Source organism: Bos mutus, chromosome 6, assembly GCF_027580195.1.
Source record: "Bos mutus isolate GX-2022 chromosome 6, NWIPB_WYAK_1.1, whole genome shotgun sequence".
NCBI lineage: Eukaryota > Metazoa > Chordata > Mammalia > Artiodactyla > Bovidae > Bos > Bos mutus.
Window position 1 is genome coordinate 77,470,957 of NC_091622.1, and position 19,506 is coordinate 77,490,462.

A 19,506-nucleotide genomic window follows, 5' to 3' on the forward strand; every position below is an offset into this window, starting at 1 on the left:
CATCAAATTGCCCAAAGGCACACTGAAATGTGTGGTGAAACCAGAATATAAATTCCCAGGTCCATCTTCTATTCAGTTTCTTGTGTTTTGAAAATATAGTGGGGTGAATTAACATTTAGTTTCTGGCAAAGATATTTTAATTAAATTAACATCCCCAAATTTTAGATTATTTCAGTCTATAATGTCAAAACCGTTAGGTATTTTTGTTTTCCCTTTTCAACCTTTTGTGGTTAGAATATATTTTAAGATTTATCCAGAATTAGTCTTATTTATTATAACTTTAGAATATAAATCTTAGGTCAATAAAAAAAAAAATGATAGCAGATGAGAAATTGATGAGAGCCATTGATCAATGTCCCATTACCTCACTTTAATCAAATGCATTGTGTATTTCCTGTTCAACTTTGGTTCTAAACTGTAGTTAAGTTCATTTCTTTGGAACCAAATAAAATGAAAAAGCAACTTGTATTTTAAAGAAATGTTTTTGAGGTAGTGAAAGCAATACAATAACTAGTTTGACCAGAAAACCCCCCAAAATGAAAGCTTTATTACCAAATGTCATCATTTGTGTGTAAAATATATAAATGTATGAATATATATAGAGAAAATGAAATATAGATGTTATTTTGCTGTTGAATATTGTGACTGTTTATTTGGTCTTCATGAAACTAGTAACAGGGACATGTTGAAAGGTTGTTGTTGAATCACGCGAATACACCAGGATTCTTGGCCCCCGGAGGAGAAGAATTCAATCCGGGGCCAGAGACGAGGCTTGATCGCTCAGAGCTTTTGTGTAATAAAGTTTTATTAAAGTATAAAGGAGATAGAGAAAGCTTCTGACATAGGCATCAGAAGGGGGCAGAAAGAGTACCCCCCTGCTAGTCTTCAGCTGGATGTTATATAGTCACTAGCAGTCTGTTAATGAAAGAAAGGAATGTCTTAAAATTCAGAATGGCACCAGGCCCCTCACCCGTAAGATGCATTTTGGGATAATCTTGGCACCAAATGGTTTATCCTGGGCCATAAAATGATTAACTTCAATCTTGAAGAAGGGCAGACCACCATACAAATAGTTTCATTTACATAGATTAGGGGAACAATATCTGAGTATAACATACTGGTTTGTCAAGTAGGTTCTGGGCCAAGAGGCGGAACCGACTTGGAGACAGAGTTTGGGGTAAAGGCATAGTACATTAGCATAGCTTAAGACAAACATTTCCGTAAGAAAAAGGCATTGGTTATCTCTAGGCGAAACCAAGTGTCATTATGGCAACACAGTATTTTAAGAGAAACCTCCCTTTAAATTTGTATAGAGAAGGAAAAAATATTGTTTTAAGAGAGATAAAAATGTCTGACACTTGCAGGCTATTTCCTCCATTTGGAGACCCTGGCCTTCCTGCCTGTTACCCTCTCAATGTCAACAACCTTTGGAAAGCTTACACAAATTGTATTAATTATAAAGCTATTAAATTGACCTAATTATGCTATCTCACTAGCAGAAAACAGATAAGTTAGTTCAAGCCTCTAGAATACATATTATGAATTTTTTAAAAAATCATGTATCTATTTTTTACAGTTAGTCTTTGTTGCTATGTGTGGGTGTTCTCTAGTTGCGGTAAGTGGGGGCTGGTCTTTGCAGAGCATGGGCATCTCATTGTGGTGGATTCCCCTATTGTGGAGCACAGGCTCTAGGGCACACAGGCTTCAGTAGTTGTGGCACACGGGCTCAATAGCTGAAGCTTGTGGGCTCTAGATAGCACAGGCTCAGTAGTTGTGCATGGGCTTAATTGCTCCATGGCATGTGGAATCTTCCTCTACCAGGGATCAAACCCTTGTCCTGTCCAATGGTAGGTGGATTCTTACCCACTGTACCACCAGGGAATATTATGAACTATCAAATACACATGTTCTTCCCATTCCTCCATAGTAGTTAAGTTGTGTATCAGTTCTGCTTATGAGATTGGGTTGTAGAAGAGGCATTCCTTCCAGATCTCACTTCAGTGTGAATATTTTGCAATTATCAGGGATGACTTGTGCTTTATTCAGTGAATACCTCTCTCCTTCCCACACTGAACTTTGATATCAAATTAAAATACAGATAGGATTGCACCTAAACACTTGTTATGAGCCAGGAGACCTTATGAAATGATTTCATTATCATCTCTAATTTACAGAAGAGTACAAAAAAGTTAAAAAACTTGCCCAATAGCACACAACTAGTAAGGTGGCAAAGTACAATTGCAGACTCAGCAGATCTGGTTCCAAATCCCACACTGATTTTAGCATCTGAGAATTCTGTCTCAATTCATGTGTTGACATTTCCTATTATATACTTAGGCAATCATAATAGGTGCTATTTTAAAAATAAATAAATACTAGGTTTGTGTCTTAACCCACCCAGATTTTAGGACCTGTCATTTCTGCAATAAACTTGGAAATCATTTAGGCTTTAATAGAAAACTTCTATTAAACCTTACCTCAGGGAACATTTTGGGAAGATAAAGCAATGTTTCTGTTCTGCCCTCTATAGATTTTATTTTTTTTTAATTTAACAATGCAAAAGGAAAAGAAGCAACTATAGTCAACTCTGAGATGTTCTAAATAGGAAACTGTTTACAAATGGGGTGCTTTAGCTAAAATACTGAGTCTTTAAACTGACAGTAAATACATCAGACACACTCCTTATTATCTTAGTTTTGCAATTGAAAATGTATAAGGTGCAATATTTTTTCATTATATATTTTGAGCATATTTTAACAACTGCTTTGTGGGACAAAAATATTGCACCTTATACATTTTCAGTTGCAAAACTAAGATAATAAGGAGTGTGTCTGATGTATTTACTGTCAGTTTAAAGACTCAGTATTTTAGCTAAAGCACCCCATTTGTAAACAGTTTCCTATTTAGAACATCTCAGAGTTGACTATAGTTGCTTCTTTTCCTTTGAAATTTTTAAATTAAAAAAAAATAAAATCTATAGAGGGCAGAACAGAAACATTGCTTTATCTTCCCAAAATGTTCCCTGAGGTAAGGTTTAATCAATGTAAGGTGCTTCACTAATGTTAAAATGGTTGGTCCATAAAGAACTGGCGTAGGTTTTGTCACATATGGAGCTTTCAGAGCATTTCTAATGAATTAAGAAGATCAGTGAATCCCAGAAAGAATACTTCCTTGCACTCAAGAGGTCAATGTCTTCTATTTGGCTTCAGAGAATACATAAACTTTTTTGTTGTTTGATTTCTATCCGGCACCTCCTTTTTTTGGCATGTTCTGTTGGCATCACCCCATAGAGAACTTCCTGGAAAGCAGATCAGATTGCTGTGATCCAGAAATGCTTTTGTCTGGTTTCTACGTCATGTTTTAAACACAGAACAAATGACAGAGCTAAGCATACTATGTGGAAATACTCAGTCATTAAACTCATGAGGGACTTTTTTTTTTTTTTTTAACAATGCAAAGTACTCAACTTGCAAGTAGAACTATTTTATGTACAAAGCCAGTGATGTAGATTTTTAGCCAGAACTTGGAAAAGCTGGGAAAAATATCAAGAAAAACTTTTATCAAAAGGCAGATTAGTTTTTGAAGTTGGTGTTAATTGGCAGCAAGGTGTTTCATTATGAAGCTGAATTTTTAACAGTTGTTACTTGGTTACTATGAAAACACCAGCCAGAAGAAAACACTGCAGCTTAAGGGGTATTCCCCCAGTCTCTGCCACTCCCTCTCTCAATGTGTCAATACTGTGAGTCCTGTTTTAGAACACCAATGTACTGCTTGGAAAGTGCCTGTGTTTGCTGTTTATTCAACTTATTTCCGGATTAGATGCATATTTCATAATCAACAGGTTCAAGGAAGATCACTTTCAAACTGCCAGTGGTGTATTTTTCTGTTGTGCAATTCTCTATGTTTGAGTGAAATCTTAAGACCTTAATGGAAAATTGTCTTTTCTTGCAACCCAGAGTATTGAGCTAACCATGGGAAATATATAAATTGTAACTAGAAAGACAGTTCTTTTGGATGAAGCAGAGAGAACCTTGGTACTTTATCTCTATGTGTGAGTGTACTTACTGCTGATTTTTTTTTTTTTTTTTTTAAGGAAAAATGCTCAAAGGCCATAGGTAGCAAGCTCCAAGTGCTTACTCTCCTTCCTAGTAGTAAACAGCACAAATGTTTCTCTTCCAAAGCCCTGGGAGTATGTATGCTTTGATATTTTTCCCATAGTGACATTTTACTAGCTGGCTAAGAAAAAAATTGGTTTGCTTAGTGAGTTCTTTGGAGAAGGCAGTGGCACCCCACTCCAGTACTCTTGCCTGGAGAATCCCAGGGACAGAGGAGCCTGGTGGGCTGAAGTCTATAGGGTTGCTAAGAGTTGGACACGACTGAGCAACTTCACTTTCACTTTTCACTTTCATGCATTGGAGAAGGAAATGGCAACCCACTCCAGTGTTCTTGCCTGAAGAATCCCAGGGACAGAGGAGCCTGGTGGGCTGCTGTCTATGGGGTCGCTCAGAGTCGGACACGATTGAAGCAACTTAGCAGCAGCAGCAGCAGCAGAGAGTTCTTAACCTATACATAACAAATTCTTGTATTGTCCTGTCTTTAGTCATTCTTTTGATTTCTATTATGTTCAGCATCTAGTTTTATGGTGATGTATAGAGGAAATAATTTTTGTGGTGATGTGATGGAAGTGTTAGTTTGAATTACTTGCCAACAGTTTCCCAGCCAAATAATTTAATTATGTGATTATAGTCTTATTGAAGCCTTTGCTATTGATTTTAAGAAAGAAGCATAGCTCTATTTGTTGTCCTTCAGAACAAAAAGCAGGTTTTCCTGTTGTCTTGCAAAGTCTCAGCTAGGATTTTACAGCACAAAATAATGAATGCTTCCACTGCAGCATGTCACAGGGGAGGCTGGGACAATACTGAACTCATGCACACCAGTGATTCTTACTTGCTGGGCAGCATGTATGCCTGGATTTCTGACAGCCCTGTGGGTTCACTAGAGACCTCTGTCATTCTGTTCATCTTCTTGTAGGCAATGGTCGAGACAGTTAACAACCTCCTCCAGCCACAAGCCTTGAATGCCTGGAGAGACCTGACTACAAGTGATCAACTGCGTGCAGCCACCATGTTGCTTGACACTGTGGAGGAAAGTGCCTTTGTGCTGGCCGATAACCTTTTGAAGACTGACATTGTCAGGGAGAACACAGACAATATTCGTAAGTGGCTTTTGTTATACAGAAGGGCCAGAGAAGGACAAGAAAGAACTATCATCTTGTTCAGCAGAAGAGGGAAAAGAAAAAAGTATCATCTATGGTGGACCACATATTATGAGTGGTACTTTATTTCAGGGGAGATAAGTTATTGTTTTTTCTATACTTAGGAGGGTATCACTTGTTGTTAGCTTAGGAGTGTCCTCATAATCACACATGTGTATTTCCAAGGACATTTCAATACTGACTATATTAGCCTCACCTGAGATCAAGGACAGTGAGACCCCCCCCCTTTTTTTTTCTTCAATTTTTATGTATGAAACTGATGTATGCATATAAGTTTCTATCTATGGAGGGTAGTATTTTAAATTTTACCCTACAGGTCACTTCAGTTATAATAAGAATCTCTCTGAATTATAAACTATAAAGAAGGTAGTAATTTAAGTTAAAGTGTTAAAAATAATTTTTGATAATTGTGTTGCTAGCTCATAAAAAGTATAAATCTAATTAGTGTGTTTAAGGATGTAGCTGACAGTTTTATTTCAGAAGACTTGATAAAATTATTTCAAAGTTATTAGGTTTAAAGATAAATCAATATTGATATAATAGTAGAGTGCCAGATTATAAAAAGATTTCACTTAATTCATAAAATAAAGACAACATTTTGAAAGTAAACTGATAGTCAATGACAAATTGTATTTGAGCTTTAATTTTAAATTCTAGGCTTTATAATTGATAGTCTTACCTGATTTTTAATAATTTTATTTGCTTTATTTTGAAAAAAATTGAAATACTAAAAAAAAAAGAATTTCTATAAACACTGAACTACTATAAAGTAGAGCAGATGAAGATCAGTTCTAGTGTTTTGATTTCAGAAATGTTTCAGTAATTAGATTATCTTAACTTCGGCATGTTTCTCAATGAGTACTGACATCTTTTTACCATTAATAGAATTGGAAGTTGCAAGGCTGAGCACAGAAGGAAACTTAGAGGACCTGAAATTTCCAGAAAACACCGGTCATGGAAGCACTATCCAGCTTTCTGCAAATACTCTAAAACAAAATGGCCGAAATGGTAAGTTAGAATGTGTCTATTAAGTTTGATGGAATTGAACTTGTCATTAATTCATTGAGTCTTAGGTTGGAATTTTAGATGGACTTGAACTTGTCATTAATTCATTGAGTTTTAGGTTGGAATTTTAGATCTGCTATCTAAAATCTTTTCTCTCCTCTCACTCCACTGATCTCTTTCTTCTCCTCTTCCTTAGCTTCTGCACTAACAATATTTTAATGATATTTGCTCTACAAAATTCCCAGTTATATTTGGAAATTGTTGTTACCTTTCAGATGTAGAAAAATATCAGAAACTTGAATGTGAGGAAAATTGATAGACAACAAAATCCAGAAGTTCTGACTTTTTCCTTTGGAAGGAGTAACACCCACCAACTTGACAGATTTTGCTTCTAACATTTCTAGTGGAAATTTTATTTATAATTTAAAAATTATAAATAAATCATTTGCTATAAACTGCATGGACTTTGAGGGCATTATGCTAAGTGAAATAAGTCAGATAGAGAAACACAAGTATCTCATTTACATGTGGAATCTTAAGAAAAAACAAACTAGCTAACTGATAAAGAAAACAGACTACTGGTGCCTAGAAGTGAAGGGTGAGGGTAAGCAAAATGAGGGTAAAATGTAAAAACTTCTATTTATGAAATAAATAAGTCATGAGGATGGTGACTATCATTAATGATGCTAGATTACCTGTTTTGAAAATTGATAAAACAATAGATTTTAAAACTTCTCTCAAGAAAAAGAAAATTAACTGTCTATGGTGATGAATGCTAACTAGACTTATTGTGGTGTCATTTCATAATATATACAAATATCAAGTCACCATGTTGTACACCTTAAACTAACATAATGTTATATGCCAATTATATCTCAATTTAAAAAAGAAATCAAGACCGGACTGTCTAGATCACAGAGAGCATGCTAAAAACGGAGAGGAGCTGGAGCAGCTGAGGCAGGAAGGAAATGGACTAGGGAGCATGTGATAGGTCTGTGAAGTCATTTTATTTCTTCCTAAGTGTAAGCTGGGATGAAGAACTCTCTGTCAACACATGTATACCTGTGGCGGATTCATTTGGATATTTGGCAAAACTAATACAATTATGTAAAGTTTTAAAAAAAATTAGAAAAAAAAAAGAAAAAAAAAAAATAAAATAAAAATAAAATAAAAAAAAAAAAAAGTAAAAGAAAAGAAAAAAAAAAAAAGAACTCTCTGTCAGTAGGATAAACTGATGTGGGCCAAGAGCCAAAGAAGGGAAACCATTAGGAAGAATCAGGAATCTGATTTCGCTCTACAGAAAATCTTAGCACTGCCTCAATATTCACACTTAGTAACAAAATAAATACAATTTTAAGTTAGGGCTGATAAAATTTCCAATACTAAAGAATTTTGTTCTGCTGGCAACAAACATAATCTGTTTTTCTTGATATTATTTAAGTCTCTTCTTTTTCAAAACGATTTACCTTGTAACATGAAACATCAGCTCTGAGCTGGTTATACAACATGAAGTCATCTTCCTATCACATAGCAGGTTAAAAGATATCACCTCCTTATTTAAAAATGTTAATATTAGTGAGGCTTGAGACATACTGTCTATGAGATTTTTTTTTAATATTTATTTAATTTTAATTATACTCAGTTACTATAATCTAGTACTAAATTGATCTGTATCTATTGGTTCCATTGTCCAAAAGCATCTGTTTACATTTTCTGTATGCTTTGCAAAGGAAAAGCATAGAAACATCATCAAAAATAAGTTAATAAGGATCTCCATGAGAACAAGAAGCTTTCCCAATATGTTCTGTGCCTGGCACATGGATGCAATCACTAAGGGTTTATCAAATAAATGTATGGATTTTCAGATATAAAGCCAATGAAGATTGAAATATGTCTACATTAGTCATATAGACATATAGTTTACATAGTTATATAGTTTTGAACTCATTTTATTTGCTAAATTAATGTGTGCATGTGTATGTGTGTGTTTTAGGCCACATTTAAGCATGAATTCTGGAGTGGAGATTTTGTAACAATTATATATGTTAAATTGCACTGGTAAAGCAAGGTGGGATGACAGTCTGATGCCATTCCACAAGGGGAAATTGGTATGAATTATCACCAGTTATAAGCCAATTAAAATAGCCGTTGTTTCTGTCAATGAGAAAAATACATAGCCATTCCTAAAGTTTAGCCCGCCAAAAATTAACATTTTTATGTTAAATATAGAGGAAAAGAATTAAAATTAAATGCTATGTTGTAACAGTCAAAAAGTATTTAGTACATTATTGTTTGTATTAGAAAGTATAAGAATGCCCCTTGCCATTATGTGGCTCGGATAATAATCTCTTTACTGGATTAGAAATCTTATAGTATTACTGAGACAGCTAGATAATCAGGTCCAGAAAACATACAAGATCAAGGAGGCCGACAGAAGCCTGTGTCATCACAAAGAAACAGTGCTGTGAGACGTCACTGCTGCCCAAAGGAAGGGGCTGCTGCTGCTGCTCCACCTCCTACTTCCTTGAGTCACTAATTCCCCATCTGAAATCTGAGGCTAGTGCATCTGACTGGACACGTTGAACTTATGTGCCCTGAGCAACCTCTTTGAAAGGCAAGCTGGGAAAGCAAATATATGTCCCTTTTGTGTCTGTAAGTATCTAAGAGTAGGGCATTTCCCAAACGTGGGAGTGCAATTTAGATATTGGACAGCCCCCTCCTTCCTCAAAAAATGTATTAATTTTTATCTTTATTCCCACTTCACTTTACAATTCAGGGATTTCCATGTCAGTTACTACAGTGGTCAGGACAGTCCCTGTCTCTTGGGGAACCAAAATGGATTTATACTGGAAGGAAGACATAGGGCTTTAAGAAAGGAAATTATGTAAAATTTAAGAGAAACATACTAAAAAGTTAATTTTACAGGGGATTTATATGTAAGAGATTGTCATAAGAGAAAAAATAAGGTAGAAGGACATAAGAAGATGTCATCTTGAATATGATAGTTGAGGTTTAAGACAGGTAAGGAATTTTTAAAATTCATTGAAATAGTTAATTTACACTGTTATATTTACAATATAAATATCCATTGTTTTCCATTATGGTGTATTGCAGGATATTAAATATGCTGCACTCTATAGTAGGGCATTGTTGTTTAATCATTCTCTACATAATTTGTATCTGCTAATCTCAAACTCCCAATCCTTACCTCTCCCAGACTCCCTCCCCTTCAGTAACCACAGGTAAAGATTTTGAATATTTTATTTTGTTTTAATTGAAATTGAGAAATAATTGGAATATAATAATGTACTTAAGTGTTTGATCTCCTTGCTTGATCTGATCTGACAGCAAACAGATCAAACAAGTCAGTCCTAAAGGAAATCAACCCTGAATACTCATTGGAAGGACTGATGCTGAAGCTGAAGCTCCAATACTTTGGCCACCTGATGCAAAGAGCTGACTCATTGAAAAAGACCCTGATGCTGGGAAAGACTGAAGGCAGAAGGAAAAGAGTGGAGCAGAAGATGAGATGGTTGGATAGCATCACAGATGCAATGAACACGAACATGGGCAAGTTCCAGGAGATGGTGAGGGACAGGGAAGCCTGGCGTGCTGCAATCTGTGGAGTCACAAAGAGTCAGACATGACTTGGCGACTGAACAACAGGATCTTAAGTATTTAGCTTGATGAATTTGACAGTTATACATTCCTCTGTTACATCACATGAAATAAGATGAGTGATGTTTTTAAAGTGCTGCACTCAATATGGCAGCAAATTTGGAAAACTCAGCAGTCACAGGACTGGAAAATTTCAGTTTCATTCCAATCCCAAAGAAGGGCAATGTCAAAGAATGTTCAAATTTTTGTACAGTTGTGTTCATTTCACATTCCAGTAGGTTATGCTTCAAGCTAGGCTTCAGCGGTGTGTGAACTGAGAACTTCCAGATGTAAAAGCTGGGTTTAGAAAAGGCAGAGGACACAGAGATCTTATTGCTAGCATTTACTGATCATAAAGAAAGCAAGGGGATTCCAGCAAAGCATCTACTTCTACTTCATTGACTCAACTAAAGCCTTTAACTTATATAACATATAAGTTATATATAAATTTATAAGTTATATAAGTTATAACTTTAACTTATATAACATATAAGTTATATAAGCATATAACAACAAACTGTTGGAAAATTCTTAAAGAGATAGTAATACCAGACCACCTTACCTGTCACCTGAGTAATTTATATGCAGTTAAAGAGGTTCATGACATTGTACAGGAGACAGGGATCAAGACCATGCCCAAGAAAAAGAAATGTAAGAAAGCAAAATGGCTATGTGAGGAGGGCCTCACATGTAGCTAAGAAAATAAGAGAAACGAAAAGCAAAGGAGAAAAGGAAAGATATACCCATTTGAATGTAGAGTTCCAAAGAATAGCAAGGAGAGATAAGAAAGCCTTCCTCAGGGATTAATGCAAATAAATAGAGGAAAACAATAGAATGGGAAAGACTAGAGATCTCTTCAAGAAAAGTAGAGATGCCAAGGAAATATTTCATGCAAAGATGGGCTAAATAAAGGACAGAAATGATATGGACCTAACAGAAGCAGAAGATATTAAGAAGAGGTGGCAAGAATACACAGAAGAACTATACAAAAAAGATCGTCACAACCCAGATAATCATGATGATGTGATCACTCACCTAGAGCCAGTCATCCTGGAATGTGAAGTTAAGTAGGCCTTAGGAAACATCAGTATGAAAAAAGCTGGTGGAGGTGATGGAATTCCAGTTGAGCTATATAAAATCTTAAAAGATGATGCTGTGAAAGTGCTGCACTCAATATGCCAGCAAATTTGGAAAACTCAGCAGTGGCCACAGGACTGGAAAAGGCCACTTTTCATTCCAATCCCAAAGAAAGGCAATGCCAAAGAATGCTCAAACTACCTCTCAGTTGCACTCATTCACACACTGGTAAAGTAATACTCAAAATTCTCCAAGCCAGGCTTCAGCAATATGTGAACCGTGAACTTCCTGATGTTCAAGCTGGTTTTAGAAAAGGCAGAGGAACCAGAGATCAAATTGCCAACTTCCGCTGGATCATGGAAAAAGCAAGAGAGTTCCAGAAAAGCATCTATTTCTGCTTTATTGACTATGCCAAAGCCTTTGACTGTGTGGATCACAGCAAACTGGAAAATTCTGAAAGAGATGGGAATACCAGACCACCTGACCTGCCTCTTGAGAAATCTGTATGCAGGTCAGAAAGCAGCAGTTAGAACTGGACATAGGATAACAGACTGGTTCTAAATCAGGAAAGGAATACATCAGGCTATATATTGTCACCCTGCTTATTTAACTTATATGCAAAGTACATCATGAGAAATGCTGAGCTGAATGAAACCCAAGCTGGAATCAAAATTTCCAGGAGAAATATCAATAACCTCAGATATGCAGATGACACTACCCTTATGGCAGAAAGTGAAGAAGAACTAAAGAGCCTCATGATGAAAGTGAAAGAGGAGAGTTAAAAAGTTTGCTTAAATCTCACCATCAGAAAAGTAAGATCATGGCATCTGGTCCCATCACTTCATGGCAAATAGATGGGGAAACAGTGGCAGACTTTATTTTTGGGGTTCCAAAATCACTGCAGATGGTAACTGCAGCTATGAAATTAAAAGATGCTTACTCCTTGGAAGAAAAGTTATGACCAACCTAGACAGCATATTAAAAAACAGAGACATTAGTTTGTCAACAAAGGTCCATCTAGTCAAAGCTATGGTGTTTCCAGTAGTCATGTATGGATGTGAGAGCTGGACTATAAAGAAATCTGAGGGCCACAGAATTGATACTTTTGAACTGTGGTGTTGAACACTCTTGAGAGTCCCTTGGACTGCAAGGAGATCCAACCAGTCCATCCTAAAGGAAATCAGTCCTGAATGTTCATTGAAACGACTGATGTTGAAGCTGAAACTCCAATAATTTGGCCACCTAAAGTAAAGAACTGACTCGTTTGAAAAGATCCTGATGCTGGGAAAGATTGAATGCTGGAAGAAGGGCACGACAGAGAATGAAATGGTTGGATCACATCACTGACTCAAAGGACATGAGTTTGGGTAAACTCCAGGAATTTGTGATGGACAGGGAGGCCTGGTGTGCTGCAGTCTATGGAGTCACAAAGAGCTGGACCTGACTGAGTGACTGAACTGAATTGAACTAAAAGTAGCAACAGTTAGAACTGGACATGGAACAACATATTGGTTCAGAATTGGGAAAGGAGTACAAGAAGCCTGTATATTGTTTCTCTGCTTATTTAACTTCTGTGTAGAATATATCACGCGAAATATTTGACTAGATGAATCATAATCTGGAATTAAGATTGCCAGGAGAAATATCAACAACCTCAGATATGCAGATAATACCACTCTAATGGCAGAAATTGAGGAGGACCTAAAGAATCTCTTGATGAGGGTGAAAGAGGAGAATGAAAAAGCTAGTTTGAAACTCAACAAAAAACTAAGATCATGGCATGTGGTCCCATCACTTCATGGCAAATAGAAGGAGAAACTGTAAACAGTGATAGACTTTAATTTCTTTTGCTCCAAAATCACTGTAGATAGTGACACCAGCCATGAAATTAAAAGGTGCTTATTCCTTGGAAGGCAAGCTATGACAAAGCTAGACATCAGAGACATCACTTTGCAGATGAAAGTCCATACAGTCAAAGCTATGTTTTTTCTAGTAATCATGTACAGATATGAGAGTTGAACTATAAAAAAAGGCTAAATGCCAAAGAATTGACATTTTTGAATCACGGTGCTGGAGAAGTCCCTTGGACTGCAAAAAGATCAAACCAGTCAATCCTAAAGGAAATCAACCCCGAATATGCATTTAAAGGACTGATGCTGAGCTCTAATACTTTGGCCAACTGATAAGAAGAGCTGACTCACTAGAAAAGACCCTGATTCTGGAAAAGACTGAATTCAAAAGGAGAAGGGGTGCCAGAGGAAGAGGCGGTTAGAGAGCATCACCAACTCAATGGACATGGATTTGAGCAGACTTCAGGAGATAGTGAAGGACATGGAACCTGGCATGCTGTAGTCCATGGGATTGCAAAAAGTTGGACATGACTTATCAACTGAACAACAACCCAGAAAATGTCCTGATGCCTCTTTCTGGTTTTCTCACCCCATCTCCCGACCTGATGAACTGCTTTATTCTCATTAATATTTCTAATTACAAATTTTATCTGTTCTTAGACTGGAATAATAAAGTGTGTACTCTTTCCATCTGTATTCTTTAACTCTGTATAATATTCTGTGGATTCAGTCATGATGCTCCATCTATCATTTGTTTGTTCTTTATTGATGTATAGTAATTCTGTTATTTTAATAAGCCATAATTTGTTCATTCTCCTATTGACATACTTTGAGTTGTTTCTATTTTTGGACTTTTGTGAATAAGGTAGCTATAAACATGCTTATACAACCTTTTCTTTCTTTGTGTATATATGTTTCCATGTATCTAGCAAGGGTAGATATATGTTTAACTTTATAAGAAATTGCCAAATATTTTTCCAAATAGTTGAACTCCCACCAATAGTATGCAGAGGTTCATTTGTTCCACACTTTTACCAACATTAGTGTGGCTAGTCTTTTGTAGTGTGAGTTGTGGAGATTCTAGTGGGTATTGCTATCTCAATATTATTTTGATTTTTACTTCCCTAATTATGAATAATATTGACAGTTTTTCTTGTATCTATTAGCTTTTTATATATCTATAATAAAGTATAAAATACTTTGTAATAATTTTATGTGTTTTGCCATTTTAGTATGAAATTAATTATTTGTTGAGTAGAAGAAATGCTTTATGTATTTATGAGTCATATGCATTTATATTTCCTAGTTTGTGGCTATCTTATTAATTTTCTTAATATTGTATTTGGTAGACACAGATTTTCAATTTTGATAAAGTTTAGTTTGCCATCTTTTTCTTTTATAATTAGTGGCTTTCAGGTCCTATCCAAAGAATCTTTGCTTTCCCCAAGATCACATAAATATCTGATATTTTGTTCCAGACTCTCTTTGATTTGAATGAGATAGGGATTGAGGGTTTTGTTGTGTTTTTTTTAGTACTGATATGTTATTTTCGTATCATTAGACTCTCCTTTCCTCATGAATGACTGGCACTTTGGTTGAAATGAATGTTTGAATTTTGTTGTGAATATATATAATATAATATAAATTTGATTATAATCTAATTAGAAACATCTAGTCTAAAAAGGATGTACAAGCTAATTAGTTTCTTCCCAATTTATATGTACTTATTTTAGGAGAGATCAGAGTGGCCTTTGTCCTTTATAACAACTTGGGTCCTTATTTGTCCACGGAGAATGCCAGCATGAAGTTAGGAACAGAGGCCATGTCCACCAATCATTCTGTTATCGTCAATTCTCCAGTTATTACAGCAGCCATAAACAAAGAGTTCAGTAATAAGGTTTATTTGGCTGATCCTGTGGTGTTCACTGTTAAACACATCAAGGTAAGAAAATGTTTATCCACATTATATTTGTTATAAGTATGAAGTATATTAATTTCCTTTCATTGTCCCTATTATTTGACATATAGAGATCCATTTTCTATAAAATAGTGACTTTTTTCCCCAAAGTGAGGGAGGAGAGTAATTGTTGTATATGTGTATCAATTCAGTTCAGTTCAGTCGCTCAATCGTGTCTGACTCTTTGTAACCCTATGGACTGCAGCATGCCAGGCTTCTCTGTCCATTACCAACTCCTGGAGCTTGCTCTCAAACTCATGTCCATCGAATCAGTGATTCCATCTAACCATCTCATCCACCATTGCCCACTTCTTTTCCTGCCCTCAATCATTCCCAGCATTAGGGTATTTTCCATTGAGTCAGTTCTTCGAATCAGGTGGCCAAAGTATTGGAGCTTCAGCTTCAGTGTCAGTCCTTCCAATGAATATTCAGGATTGATTTCCTTTAGCCTTGACTGGTTTGATCTCTATGCAGTCCAAGGGATTCTCAAGAATCTCTCCAACACCACAGTTCAAAAGTAGCAATTAGGTAAAAGTATAGATGGATTTATAAATACTTAATTGTAATTAAAAAGAACTAGAAATATGTTCAGTGGAACTGGGCATAACTACACATCTGACATTACAAGTAATTATGCCCTTTGTGTGTAGATATAATTTTGTGCATATGCAAAGATTGTAGTGTAAATTGAACGAAAAATTTTAAAAACTGTTCTCTCAGAGAGGCTTTCCTGGTGACTCAGATGGTAAAAAATCTGCCTGCAATGCAGGATTCCCAAGTTTGATCCTGGGGTTGAGAAGATCCCCTGTAGAACAGAATGGCAACCCATAGTTCTTAGAGTACTAAGTATCTTTGCCTGGAGAATTTTCATGGACAGAGAAGTCTGGTGGGCTACAGTCTATGGTACAGCAAAGAATCAAACAAGACTGAGCAATTTTCACTTTCACTTTTCTTCCACTTTCACTTTTATCATCTCAGAAGTTTATTATATACAGCAATTCTTTGCTTTGTAGGATATATTAATTGATGTGATTCTGAGATAATACTAGTATCTCTTCAATATTATTTTTAAATGAATTCACCTGGAATCAAGGGGAATAAATAACATATATTCATATATTCACATTTATTTAGAATTGATAAGCCCCACTTAATATGAAAACATTGGTAGACATCTCCAGAAATATTGGAACATAGTATGAAATTTTGTTAGATGTAAATAAAATGCCTACTTAATTTGCATGATCATAAAGTAGTTATTGGCTTTACTGATTTTTTTTGTTTGTTTTTTTCTGTAGCAGTCTGAGGAAAACTTCAATCCTAACTGTTCATTTTGGAGCTATTCCAAGCGCACAATGACAGGTTACTGGTCAACCCAAGGCTGTCGGCTCCTGACAACAAATAAGACACATACTACATGCTCTTGTAACCACCTAACCAATTTTGCAGTACTGATGGCACATGTGGAAGTTAAGGTAAGATATATAGCGTATGATAAAATTCCTTAGCATACAGTTAAGACACTAACTATAAAAGGTCTTACCTCTGCACCTATCTTAGTATTCTAGCTTTTGTAGTAATTTTATTCAAGAACTCTCTGATGTTCAACCCATACCATAGTAGATGATTCAAATAACTCTTTTTTTTCTAGTATCAATATAATTCATAATATTGAAATCTGATATGAAATAAAATTTTGCTGATAAAACTTCCCCTGTTATTCCCTGCTTTTATTTTGTATGAATAAATGTCAGACCATATCCTCATGATCTGGACAAGATAGGACCTCAGCATTACAGGCCAGGGCAATGGGGTTAAGAAGCTAGAATCTGTTAGGCTGAAGACTAAGGAGCCATGCATGAGATCAAATACTCTCAAAATGAGTGTTGGGAAAATAGCCATTAAACACATTGTAATAATGGTTCTGCCCATTCAAAAGACACGATTATAAGGAAAAATTCAGGTAATGGATTGTTTCCAAAATCATAAACATGACTAACTTGGATGCATCAGTCTCTTTCTAGGTGATTGGTTGTCATGGAAGGCAGGATGAGTATTTAGATTTCTGATATAGCTAGGATATAAAAATACAAAGGGATTACTAACTTGGCTATAGAGATTGATAGATGGGTTATAACAAGAAATTATGACTGTGAATTCTCTTCTCATCTTCCTGATGTGAATAAAAATAGAGGAAGTATCATTGGTTTTCCAATGCATCTTAAAACATGAAAACCGTGGCAAAAATTTTATCTACCTGATATCATCGATCCAATAATTTTATCCAAAATTTTATTTGGCTCTGTCGAAGTTAAAAATGATAAAGGTAGAAGAAAACAAAATCCAAGCCCACTCAGCACCTAATAAATTACCTTAGCTGTGTCAACACAGTCAAATTTGGTCTTTTAAGGACTACAAACAGTATTTTGTCAGAACTTCACAAATTGATAAGCTAAGCAAGATTGGCCACACTAACAAATATTAGATTTAAACCTGGAATGTGTTCGTATGACTCTAGGATTCTCTCTTTTCAGCTTAGGGTATAAATTCAAACACAGGAAAATGTATCATATTTCAAGGAAGAAGAAAATACAATTTTTTGCTCAGTTCATTGCAATAACAATCTCTACTCAGTCCATTACACAAGAATCTTGACTGTGACCATTATTGTATGTCAAAAAGAGATAAAATAAATGGAAATCAGTATTTTCCTTCAGCAGTCAGTAACAAAGTATGCCCTGGATTTCTTATATCACAATCTCTTGAAGTTATGAGAATCATTCCCATCTTGATCATGCAATGTGAATTTGACACTTGAAAAACGAGAAGCAAACAGAATGATCATCTCTGAAAGTCCAAAAGAAAATGCAGCAACCAAACTTACATTAGACTAATGTCTAGAAATGAAGGCTAGTTTATTCATGCACAGTGAGATATGCAATAGCCAGTTAGAATAGATATTTACATTGTCTAGTTATCATTCTCTAATTCCACAGGAAAATCTATAAAGAAAACAAAATTACATTGGAGAATTTTGCTTGATTAGCTTGAAAAGAGCAAGAAGAATTAGCTGAGTCTAGATGCTGTTGCTATTAATCTGTGGTGCCCTGATGTATCTGCACTCCAGGGCTCTACCGATGTACTGAGTTGCTCTTTTCTATCATCTGTGTTATCCCTGCAATTCATTCAGTACTTCCTTCTTTCTTTTAAAGGATATTTTTCAAGCACCTAAGTAAAGATATTGATGTGTTACACAATAGGTTCTGAATAAATGTAACTCCCTTCTTCTAATCTGCCAGAGATACCAGAAGATTCTAGCATTCCAGTGGAACTTAGGTCATTCATGATGCTTACATTTTTAAGGGGAAGGAAAGGGCAGAGAAATGAAGCTTCAGTCATAATTGTGATAAGCCTTATAATTGATACCTACACTGTGATTTAGGACACAGAAGGGGTTCATCTAAGGCAGGACTGATCAGAGAGAGGGCTTATCAAAAAAGTGACCTACGCTGAAGGATAAGTAGGATGAATTTAGTAAGGTAAACTGTGTAAAACTTGCATCAACCACATTCTTGGAACAGTTTGCCTTGGGTACAGTATTCTCTCTTATCTCTTTCCTACCTCAGCAACTGGTCCTTTTGAGCTTCCTTTGCTGGTGCCTCCCCATCTCCACAGCCTCTTGTGTTGCCCTGGCCAGGAGTGTAATCCTAAATGTACTCCAGGCACTATCCATTTCTCTGTAGTTGATCTCATATGGTGGTATGCTATAACCATCATCTCATGATCCCCAGGTTTCATCTCCATTTCTTAACTCCAAACTCCTTGATTCAATAGTTAACTTGATATATCCATCTAGACTTCTAATCAGTGTCACAATTCCAGAACAACACTTTTGGTGTTTTCCTATAAGTTTTTTCCTTCTTAGTAAATGGTTACTCTGTCTTTCCAAAAGCTCTGGAATAACCCATCCCCACAAAAGACTGTGGGAAGTAAGAGAAAGGAGGTCACTGGTCTCAGCCAATTTACAGTTTATCAAGGGAGAGAAGCATTAAGACTGACTTTTGAAGGAAAGGGATGCACTAAAGTGACAATAGGTCTTCCCAGGCGGTGCTAATGGTAAAGAACTCACCTGCCAGTGCAGGAGAAATAAGGGTTCGATCCCTGGGTTGGGAAGATCCCCTGGAGGAAGGCATGGTAACCCACTCCAGCATTCTTGCCTGGAGAATCCCATGGTCTGAGGAGTCCATAGGGTCACAATAGTCAGACACAACTGAAGTGACTTAGTACGCACACACATGAAGTGACAATATTACTGAAAACCTGCCTCTGTGCACCAGTACCAAAATGAATCTCAGATGCAGAATTTTGGGCGATTTAGGAAAGAACATTGCTTTACCAAGTAAAGGGGGCCACTGCATGTTAATGCCCTCAAAATTGTGCATCCCCACCTGAGGGGCTGTTGTGAGGAGTCTTATATTTAGAGTTTGTAGGCAGGGTTGCTGATGAGGATCAGGGTGCATGTGGGGCCTGCATTCCTTCAATCCAGAGGTCGTCTGGCATCAGGTGGTCTTTGGATGAGCTTCTGTGGTTTTTGAGGTTCTTCTCTGACCTTCTGTCTGCAATGAAGGAGGCTTCATTAAGTTAACAACTTCCATTTGGTGGGGGTTTTGGTTCTGTACAGAATT

The 19,506-nt window shown here is 36.1% G+C and overlaps 1 protein-coding gene across 6 annotated transcripts in view; it reads left to right on the forward strand.

Annotated features, from left to right (window-relative positions):
• Positions 1-19,506, forward strand: part of ADGRL3 (adhesion G protein-coupled receptor L3) — a 956,872-nt gene that overhangs the window by 798,277 nt on the left and 139,089 nt on the right. For all 6 annotated transcript variants that reach the window (XM_070372463.1, XM_070372465.1, XM_070372461.1 and 3 more), the window contains 4 exons: positions 5,032-5,215; positions 6,161-6,283; positions 14,598-14,806; positions 16,120-16,296. In XM_070372463.1, coding sequence (XP_070228564.1) covers positions 5,032-5,215; positions 6,161-6,283; positions 14,598-14,806; positions 16,120-16,296 — 693 coding nt within the window. The remainder of the gene's footprint in view (positions 1-5,031; positions 5,216-6,160; positions 6,284-14,597; positions 14,807-16,119; positions 16,297-19,506) is intronic.